Here is a 10,880-nt window from a genome sequence, read left to right as displayed (position 1 = left end):
TGTTTAAAGACAGGGCGCCTGGGTGGCTCAGTCAGTTAGGTATCTGACTCTTGATTTCGGCTCAGGTCATGATCTCCAGGTGGTGAGATCGAGCCCCATATAGGGCTCTGTGCTGGGTGTGAACCCTGCTTGGCATTCTCTGTCTCCTTCTTCCTCTCCCTCTTCCTCCCCACCCTCAGCTCACAAAGAAACCACAGACAAGGAGCAGCCACTGAGATAGGAGGGAAATAATGAGTGTGGAGGGTCTTGGGAGCCAAGGGAAGAAAATAAACCTAGGAAGAGGGTGTGACTATCATCGGGAAGGCTCAAGTGACATGAGGGCTGGTCACTGGACTGTTGGATTGAGCCACTTGGAGGTCACCAGTAACCTCAAGAGTTGATTTGGCTAAGTGGTGAAGCCAAACCCTGGTTGGGTGATTCAAGAAGGATTGAGGAAAGGAACAGGAGACATTAGTGCAGATTTCTCTCTCTCTTTTTTTTTTAGGGTTTTGCTGTAAAACCATAAAGAGCAGCAAAACACTGGAGCTTTAACTAGATGAGGTTAATAAAACATATTTGTATTAAAATGTGTTTTATGCCAATGAGAACGATCCAGAAGAGAGAGGAGGATGGATGGTGCAGGAGAGAGAAGAGAGAATTGCTTGATTTATGTCCCTGAGTAGACAAGAGAGGATGGGATCTAGTGCCCACTCAGAGTGTTTCCTTATCTAACAGGAGGGAAGGCAGAGAACAGGGTCTCAGATGCAGGTAGGAGGTAGATGCCCTGGGAACCTTCTGATGGCTTCTCTTCTCTCCCTGAGAATGGATCAGGGTCAAGGGTGAGAATGACGAGAGGGGCGGAGCTAGAGGTTCAAGGGGGAGGAGAAGGTGTGTAGTTATTCCAGGAGCGTGGGAGAGTGAATGGACATGAGGAAGGTTTCCAGGAGGTCCCCAGGTGAGTGATCACGTAGCATGTTTGTGTCCAGCCACATTCAGCTGGTGCAGGCACAGAGTAGGCAGAAATCTGGGTGAGAATTGCCCACCAATCTCATTCACACAAAAGCTGGGAACAGGACCCGGTGCCCAGGGAGTGCTAGAAAGGAGGACAACTGTAATGGCTGGAAATGCTTTGATTTGGGAAATAGAGGGGCTATGAAAAAGATAGGGACCGGGGTCTTATCCAGTCCTATCCATTTACAGATAGGGAAAAAGAGGCCCAGGTGGGTCCAGGTTTCCCACACCTTAACACGATTTAAAAAAAAATTTTTTTTTTAAGATTTTATTTATTTATTTGACAGAGAGAGACACAGCAAGAGAGGGAACACAAGCAGGGGGAGTGGGAGAGGGAGAAGCAGGCTTCCCGCGGAGCAGGGAGACTGATGCGGGGCTCGATCCCAGGACCCTGGGATCATGACCTGAGCCAAAAGCAGACACTTAACAACTGAGCTGCCCAGGCACCCCGATTTTTTTAAAAATTTTGAAATATTTTATTTATTTATTTGACAGAGAGAGATTGAGAGAGAGAGAGAGAGCACAAGCAGGGGGAGCAGCAGAGGGAGAGGGAGAAGCAGGCTCCCCGCTGAGCAGGGAGCTCCATGTGGGACTTGATCCCAGAACCCTGAGATCATGACCTGAGCCAGACAGATACTTAACCAACTGAGCCACGCAGGAGCCCCTAACGTGATTTTTTTAAAAGGTGAGGTGCTATAATTATTATGCTTATAAAATTTCCCAATAGATAAACCCATGATCAGATTTACTGAGGCCATCAGCAAACGTACCCCAAGCCCCCCTGGATTGTCCTGTCTGGTTATTACAGCTGATTAATATAGAGCAGTCATTAAGCCATAGGTGTTTTTCTGTATGTCTCAGTGAGAGGCAGTGAGTTGGTTAAGGAGCCTGTCTGCCTGGGTTTGAATTCCAGCTCTGCTTCACGGAGAAGTGTCTCAGTTTTCTCATCTGTAAAATGGGGATGATAACAGCAGATGTGCCTCATAGTGTTTTTTGTGAGGAATGAATAGGTTAATACATGTAAAGCTCCTAGCATAGCACCTGCCATGGAGGGAAATACAAAATAACCATGGCCATTATCATATCATTGAATCCCTTTAACAGTCTCTTTAACAACAAGTGAGAGGTACTATTATGATCCCTTTTCTACTGTGACAGGAACTAAAGTATTAAAGGGTTAGTATTCAAAGCCTTACACACGCACACACACACACATACACACACAGAGCTTGTAACAATTCTGGGTAGAAATGAAGAATAAAGCAGCCCAGAGAAGCTAAACTGATCTACATCAGTACATAAAGCAACATTTTCACATCCACTAGATTGGCCAAAATTAGGTGGTCTTGGAACACAGAGTTCTGGGGAAGTATATGAAAGAATGGGTCATCTGGCATGGATGGCAGGAGTATAAATAGGTGCATCCTTGCTGGAGAGCAATCTGTAATACTCGGAGAAATTAAAGATGAGGATGCCTGACAACCCAATTTCTCCACTCTCCAACAGGCCTATACATGGAGTACGTATGAGGATGTGAATTGAGTGCAGTTAGAGGCAAAGAATTGGAGGGAATTTGATGTCCATCATTAGGGCTTGAGAAGCAGAATGTGGACTATGTGGTGGGATACCCCACAACCAGAGAGAAGAGAAAGATGCAGACGTCAATGCAGTGCTTAGTAAATGCCTGGTGCTAAATGCTTTAAGATGCCAGCTGGCAATGATCCTATGAGAAAAGTGCCATTTTTATATATTTATATATATATATTTTTTTAAGAGGGGGAGAATCTTAAGCAAGCTCCACGCCCAGCCCGTGAGCCCGACATGGGGCTCGATCCCATGACCCTGAGATCATGACCTGAACCAAAATCAAGAGTCGGATGTCTAACCAACTGAACTACCCAGATGCCCCCAAAAGTGCCATTATTTGACAACCTGCCATTCTACACAGAGAGGTTAAGAAACTTGCCCAAGGACATTCAGCTAGTGTGGGTTACTTAAACCCAGGCAGCCTCTCAGAATCCTCTCAAGACTCACTCACCCTGAGCTAGAAATAAGCATAGCCATACAGAGAGCTCTCAAAAAGCACAATGAAAGAAAGATAATGAGGTTTGTGGCCCAGTGACGCTGTTGCAAATTTAAAACACACACACAAAGAAACTAACTGTAAGGATACACATGAATCTTAATAAAAGAACAGAAGAAGGATGGAGGCCAAAAATTAAGCATGCTAGAGTGGATGCCTATGGGAGGGGGGCAGATGAAAGGGGGAGATTTCTAAAATTAAATTCAACCAAAGATGATTGCATAGAATCGGCTCAAGTCCTTGTGCTTGTGGTTCCAAGGTAGGAAGCATCGAGACTCCTGGGAGCGGAGGATGGCGGGGTGGGGGGTGTGTGTGGAGGGGGCGCATGTACCTTGGAGAAACTTGGTCAGAGAAGAGGGGCTAGTGAGAAACAGAGGCAGGCTGGTAAAGTTAAGAGGGTCACTCTGCAGCCAGGCTGCCAGGGTTCAAATCCCAACTCAACCCCAAGGAACTCGACTTCCCTTTGCCTTTGTCGCCTGTACTTTTTTTTTTTTTAATGCCAATGTGGGATTTGAACTCACGACCCCGAGATCAAGAGTCACGTGCTTTAGCAACTGAGCCTGCCTGGCATCCACCCTCCCTAATATTTGTAAACCCACACCCTTGAGAGAGACAACACAGAAAGCCCCTTCTTCGCCCACGAACCTAAGGCAAGAAATCTATATTGCTCCTGGATGTTCTTACGGAAAGCCCATTTTTCTTTCTCTTGGATACAACCCAGTGTATGATCTGACTTGCCTTTTAAAAGGCTGGCTCTGGTTGCCGTGGAAAGGGGGCAAGGAGTAAAAGCGGGGAGCCCAGGAAGAGGCTCCTGTGAGAGGGTCCAATGGGGAGCCACTGGGGGCCTGCACCTCAGTGGTGTTGACAAATGGGGTGGGCGAGACAGGGTCAGATTGAGAATCGAAGGGTGCGGCAGGAAAGGTTTGCTGATGGATTGGATGTAGGTGTGAGGGAAAGAGGGGGTGTCAAGGGCAAATGCAAGGTTTTTGGCCCGAGCGACAGGGAGAGTTTGGAATTTATCCCGGAGGCAGTCGGAAGTCATAGGAAGATGTTGAGGCTTGGCGGGGGAGGGGACTCGGTCAGATGCCATAATCACCAAGGAGGCAGCCAGGACTGGGAACACAGGCCTGGGAGACAGGCCACGAGGATGGATTCTAGCCCTGGCTCAGCCCCCAACTCACTGTGGGCTCCTGGGCAGGATAAAACTGTTCTCTGGACCTCCATTTCTCCATCCTACAAAGAGCCTGGTAGGAATAAAAGACCCCTAAAGGCCCCCTCGGGGCAAGTATTTTGGGTCCAAGATTCTCTGACTCAAATACTCTCAGGATCAGATAAATACCCAATCATTATTCAAGGACCAACTGCTTCTTTTTAATCCTCCTTCCCAAAGCCCCCTTGGACGGGACACAGAATTTCTCTGGTCTGGGAAGGGGGGGCGTAATATCAGTGACAACAGCGGGCAGTATTTCTCGAGCACACATTCTGTGCCAAGGGCTGTCCATGCTCTATCACACTGAGACCAGACAGGAGCCTTGAGAGGTGGGTGCTTTATTATCAGCCCCCATTTGTAAATGGGGAAATTGAGGCTCTGAAGAGCTGAAATGATTTGCCCAAAGCCACATAGGAGCACCAGGACTCCAGTGATGTCCCCCCACCTGCACGGCTACCTATCACCCTGGTCCAGCCAGCCACCAGCTCCTCTCACCTGGATGGTCACAATCACCTTCTCATTGGGTTCCTTCTACCCCCCACCCCCCCACACACCATGTTTTTCATACGCAACCAGAAGGATCTGTAATAAAGTCTATGTCAACTTACGTCTCTCCTCTGCTCAAACCTCTCCCACGGTTGTCATCTCACTCCAAATCAAAGCTAAGCCTTTACAGTGGCCCTCAAGGCCCCACACTGTCTACTCCCTGCCTAACTGGCCTCATTCCTCCCACTCTCCCCTCCCGCACTTGGCTCTAGCTTCCCTGGGCTCCTCTTTCTTCCTCCAACACACCAGGTGCACTCCTGCCTCAGGGCCTTTGCACCTGCTCTTTTCTCTGCCTGGGCCCCTCTTCCCCCAGAGACCCATATGGCCCACTCCCTCACCTCCTCCTTCAGGTCTCTGCTCAAATGCCACCTCCTCAGTGAGGCCTCCCCTGTCTATTATATTTAAACCCAAAGCCCTACTCTCACCCCCTTGTACCCCAACCCCTCTTCCCCCTTCCCTGATATGTTTTTCTCCACAGTCTTTATCATCTAACATACTATATATATTTTTTTTTAACTTCTTTTGCATGTTGATTGTCTATTTCCCCAGAATGTGAGCTCATGAGGTCAGGAATTTGTGTCTATTGTCTTCACTGCTATATCTCCAGTGCCTAGAACGGTACCCAACACGTAACACATGCTCAATAAATACTTTTGTCAAATGGATGAGTGAGGATCTGTCTTCAAGGCTGATGCTCGTAACCACCATACATTGTGTTCAAAACACTGTGTTAACTCTTCATGTGTTGGCTTCTGATCACATCTCTCCATCTCTCCTGCCCCTGCTAGGGTCCAGGCAAAGAGCTCCTCCTCCCCGGAGTCTGGCTCCATCCTAGCCCCCAGGCTGGCAACCCCTCCATTGCCCCTTTGATGCCCATGCCACTCCCCTGTGTAAAACTCTCCAACGACTCCAGGATTGCACCCCAAACCGCCATGCTGGGGTTTTTCATACTGTTGGTCACAACTGGTTAGGGGACTGTGAAATCAACCAACATTTTTCAATAGAAAAGAATAGATGGGAGTCTGTGCACATCGTGTAAACAGAGTATAGACGGAAGTGTAGGTGAAGTATGATTTCATGAAACTTTTGTTTAATATTATATGCATTGAATGATGATATAGTATCTCTTACCTTCGGTCAAAACGGTTTGCAAACTCCTGCACTCCACAGTCCTGACTCCTAAATCCCATGCACAGATGGGATGGAGAGTATTAATATCAGCTCAGATTTTTCTCTTCACTGGCTGGGACCCAGGCCAAGTGGTTTCACCTGCTTTGGTTCTTGGACTCCTTGCTACACCCTCAGCACTCTTATGATTCCCAGTTGACAGATGATGAGATAAGGCTCAGACTGGGGAAAGCCCATGCCTGAGGTCACAGAGCTGGGAAGAAGAGCCAACCTCCCTCCTCAGACTACCCACTTGCCAGCTTGCCCTGCCCCTCCTCATCTACTCCCCGTCTACATGGAGCACTCAGGTGTGCCAACCCATCCTCAGCGCCCCAGGTGCAAGGTGCCTCATAGATCCTCCAACACCTCGGCTGGTGGTACCATTTGAACTCCCATTTTGTGGGCTGGAAAACTGAGGCTAGCAAGCATTTCCAGGAATCCACCATTCCATCACCCTTCTCCAAACTTCTTTAAGTGGCAGGAGAGAGAAATGGCTAAGGCCATGTCTTTGACTGCCTGGGTTCAAATCTCATGTTTCAAAACTGGGTGATCTCAGGCAGCCTCTCTGGGCCTCCGTTTCTTTTCCTGCAAAATGGGAATAATAATAGTACTTACCCATAAGGCCATGCTTAAAACTTAAATCAGTTGGAATACATGCAAAATTCTTAGCTCAGCAGCCACACCCCTCTGTTGGGAATCATCCCAACAGCCCTATGTAATTAGATTACTATGTGCCCCCCAACATTGTTGCAGAGACTCAGAGGCCCTTGCCTGAGTTCACACAGTTAGAAAATGGGAGAGTGAGAATTTGGATACAATTCTGGGCTGGGCTTTTAGCCACTGAGTCACAATAACCCTTGGGGTATTAGTATCAACAGCAACAGCAGGAACATTCTCCAAATTAAGGAACATGAGACTCAGAGAGGGTAAGGACATGCCCAAGTCACACAGCATGTAAATGTCAGAGCCAAGACTCAAACCCTGGCTTGTGTGTGTCCAGGGGCAGGCTGACCTTTGCCTCATGAGTCCCTCCATAAAGCTCTGATGGAGCAGGAGGAAAAAGCACGTCGAGGGGTGCCTGGTCTGGAGGGTCTTGCATCCTTGGCTCCAGCCCCTCCCTACCCACCATAAGGTGACTGCTCCCCTGGGGGCCCTGGGGTGGAGGTACCGGGGTGGCACGGATGATGGCAGAGGGTGCAGCAGCCCCCTCCTCTGGCCTCTGATTGGGGCCCTGCAATCCCCCAGGATTTGGTGCTTGGAAAGCTGACGTTAGGTTGCTATGGCAATGGGTTTGGGGCGGTTGCCATAGCAGCAGAACTAGCCTGGGTTTAAAAATATCTAGGAGGAGGTTTGTGTTTGTGTGTGAGTGTGAGTGCGTGACCAACCGTGCTGTCGTGTGTGTCCAAATGGGAGGGTTTCGGGGGGGGGTGAGCTGGGGCTGCAGGCATGACTTGGGGGTGGGGGCTGACCAATACTCGGGATTCGGTGTGTGTTGAGCATGTCACTGAGTGGCCTGTGAGGTCTCGTGCATTTTGTGCATTAGACTATGAGAGCCATGTATATAAATGTGTGTGATTATCCAGTTTGTGTGGAAGACAGGATTGGGTCTGTTTGTCAGTCTATATATCACATGTCACTAACATGTATGCCTTATGTAACATAGGTTGTTTATGTCTTATGGCTTTGATCATGTACTTGTAACTTCACAGGTTGTGTGTGGCCAAGTGTGGAGTTATTTTGGCTTTGAACATGTGCACCTGGGACATACTTGGATATCAGATGTGTGTCTATCTATTTTTGCATGAGAACCTGTGATATATATGGTCCACATGACTGAATGTGCATTATGCATTATGGGAGAGTATGTGTGTGTGTGTGTGTACCTATCCCCATGAATCTTCTTCATACATCAGAGTGTGCCTGTGTGAAACTGTTGAGTATACACCTGTGTGTCTGCAGGAGGGCTGGTGCGACTGTGCGTGTGCTGGGGATGTGGAAATTCATGCCATACTCCATGGATGTTGGGATATGTACCTGTGTGGTGTGAGTATATGTGAATCAAAGGGTCTAAGGTGTGGATCTCACCCTGACCCCAGTGCCTCCCTGCATCTCTCTTGCCTCTTCCTTGTCTCCATAGCAACTAGCTCCTCAGCTCCCTCCAGGAAGATGGAGGGGGAGGATCCAGACTGCAGTGGACCACAACCCCCTCGAATCCCCCTTGGCTCCGGGGACAATGGGGGGGATGGGACAGATGGGAGGCCACTTCATCCTCCCCAGGCCATCTGCTACCCTCCCCAACCTGGGGACCTGAGAGCATGACAAGGGTGGGGCAGGAGTGGGACAGAGCAGAGGAAGGCCACCCCCCCAGCTGCCACAATTACCCCCACCCAGGCCCCCTCTGAGCCTAATCTTGCATCTGGCTGACCTAGGAAGAATCCTTGAAGACAAGAAATTCAGGGAGAAGAAAATTCATATATCAGAGAACAGTGAATATTAGCAATGATCCACTCCAAAGAAGGGCCCCCTACTTCAGGTTCTGAAATAAAGCTTGTCCTTCGTTCAAATCCCAGTTTCCCCTCTGTCTGTCTACCTGTGTGCCCTTGGGTGAACCACACTCCATTTTCCTGAGTGTCTGCTTTGTTGTCTGAAAATCAGGTTTTCTTAATGACATGAATAGTAATACCTTAGTCTACAAGGGCCAAGACTGTTTTGTTCCCTGTTGTACCCCAGTGTTTAGGACAATGTCTGACACTTGTAGGTGGTTCCTAAGTGCTGTTGATTGACCTGAGCGCCAACAGGATGTTAAGCTCAGCTCTACCTGCTTAACACAGGTATTCATTAAACTCAATCCCCAGAGCCCTGGCAGTAATCCTGCGTTGATTCTTCAAAAGATGGATGAAAGATTCAAGCGGAGAATTTCTCAGCTGTCAGAGGTGGGAGACATGTGAAGTGAGAATTTTTATCGCGACTAAATGACGTCAAGTCTCTGAGGCTCAGTTTCCTTCTCTGTAAAATGGGGATAAAAAGAGTACCCCAGAGTCGGTTGCTCTGGGAATTAAACGTGGTAAGGTTTGTGAAGCGCTTGCTTAGAACCGGACTTGGCACACAGTAAGTGCTCAATAAACGTACGTTACAGGCGAGGGGTGGGGAAGGTGTGGATGAGCCCAGGGTCCTCCCTGTAGCCTGGGGTAGCCTGGTCCCTTTCCCAGCGCCGAAACGGGCGTGGTCAACTCAGGGGGCGTGGCCCAGGCTTCAAGGACGGACCAATGGGGACGCCAAAGGGCGCGGCCCTGCCCGGCATGGGCGTGGCTTTGGTCGGGTGGGAGGGGCCAGGCCGCTGTGGGAGCCTCCGGGAAGAAGATGCTCGGGCCAGCAGCCACCGCCAGCCCTGCCGCCGCTACCGCCCGCAACCGCCGCCCCCGGGGTCCCCAGTAGCGGCTGCCTCCGCCTCCCACCTCCGGCCCCGCTCCTCCGGCCCCCCGCCCCGAGCAGGGTCTGGGGGGCTCGGCCCTCCAGCCGGGGGAGCAAAGAAGGAGGTCCCGACCCCCCCCCAGTGGCGCGGCCAGTCCCTGGCCTCGGTAATCTTGAGAGAGACCCCACCCCTCAGTTCTCTCCGGACCCTGTCGGGGACCCCCCTGGCCCTCCCGTCCTGCTCACATCCGCTCTCCAGGCTCTGTCAGCCCCCCAGAACCAGCTCCCTCCCTCCTTCCCTCTCCAGGGTTCCCCCTCCCCCACCCCTCCGCCGCCGCCCCCTCCCCCTCCCACATCCCCTTCCCTCCCCCTCCCCCACCCCCGTCCCCCGCCCCCCCCCGACCATGAGGATGATGGCCGCCGGCGCGGTGCACGGCCTCTTCACGGCCTCCGCGGCCCCGCAGCCGCCGCCGCCCCCGCCGCCGCCGCCGCCGCAACCCCAGCCTCCCCAGCAGCCGTCGCCGCCGCCACAGCAGCCGCCGCCGCCGCCGCCGCAGCCGCCGCAGCAGCAGCAGCCGCCGCCCCAGGCCCCCCCCATGGAGCCCGAGGCCCCGGATTCCCGCAAGAGGCCCCTCGAAACGCCCCCCGAGGTGGTCTGCACCAAGCGCAGCAACACGGGAGGTGAGAAAGGGTTGCGGCTCGGGGAGGGGGAGCGGGCAGGGGGCCTCGCCTTTCTCCATCCTCCTCCCCCCGCCGTGGCAGGTGCAAGGGCTCCGGGGCGGGGAAGGGCGCCCCTCCCTAGACCCGGGAGCTGAGAGGGGCGTTGGGGAGGGGGCCGGACCCCCTCCCCCTCTCGCCGCCGCCCGGGGCTGGGAGCTTTGTCTGCGATGAGAGGGGATGGGGGGGGGGAGGTGGTAAGTGTCCTTGGGGGGCGCAAAGGATGGGGGGCGTGGGTCCCTCTGGGCGGGCGTCTCTGTGTCCTTGAGGGGTGTGTGATGTGACCCTTTCGGGCCAGGGGTGTTCCCGGGCTGGCGTGTCCTGGCGGGGGGGAGGGGAAGGAGAAGAGGAGGCCTGTGGACCTGGAGCTTCCCAGCCTCCCTCCCTGGGGATGTCCTGAGCAAGGGTTGTCCCAGAGGGAGGCATGAGTGGGCCATGGGTGAGACCGTGCGTGGGGACAAGCTGGGTGGGTGTGTTGGGTGAGATGGAGGAATGGGTGGGTGTGTAAAGCTAGGTGGGAGAATGTGTGGCTGGGAGAGGTGTGTGTGTGTTTGTGTGTATGTGCGCGTGTTGGCACTGTAAGGCCTGGATGTGTGACATTAGGGATCATGGATATGAGAGGAAAGGTGTGTGTGTGTGTGTGTGTGTGTGTGTAAGAGACAGAATGAGATGAGGGGCTGGGCTGTGTGTTTGAGACCCTCAAAGGGGTCCGTGTGGCAAGGGAAAGTGTGTGCTTGTCACCCTAGAGGGGGCTGT

General features: G+C 52.0%; 1 protein-coding gene across 1 annotated transcript in view; it reads left to right on the top strand.

The window, feature by feature from the left end:
• Positions 1 to 9,335: 9,335 nt before the first annotated feature.
• The window catches only part of NOVA2 (NOVA alternative splicing regulator 2), a 30,737-nt gene continuing 29,192 nt past the window's right edge, over positions 9,336 to 10,880 (top strand). The window contains exon 1 of the mRNA XM_045891784.3: positions 9,336 to 10,088. Coding sequence (XP_045747740.2) covers positions 9,812 to 10,088 — 277 coding nt within the window. The 5' untranslated portion in view covers positions 9,336 to 9,811. The remainder of the gene's footprint in view (positions 10,089 to 10,880) is intronic.

This window comes from Mirounga angustirostris, unplaced genomic scaffold (assembly GCF_029215605.1).
Source record: "Mirounga angustirostris isolate CCGP_5_RB_7025 unplaced genomic scaffold, mMirAng1.0.hap1 SCAF_16, whole genome shotgun sequence".
Taxonomy (NCBI): Eukaryota; Metazoa; Chordata; class Mammalia; order Carnivora; family Phocidae; genus Mirounga; species Mirounga angustirostris.
This window is presented reverse-complemented; position numbering and strand designations above follow the sequence as displayed.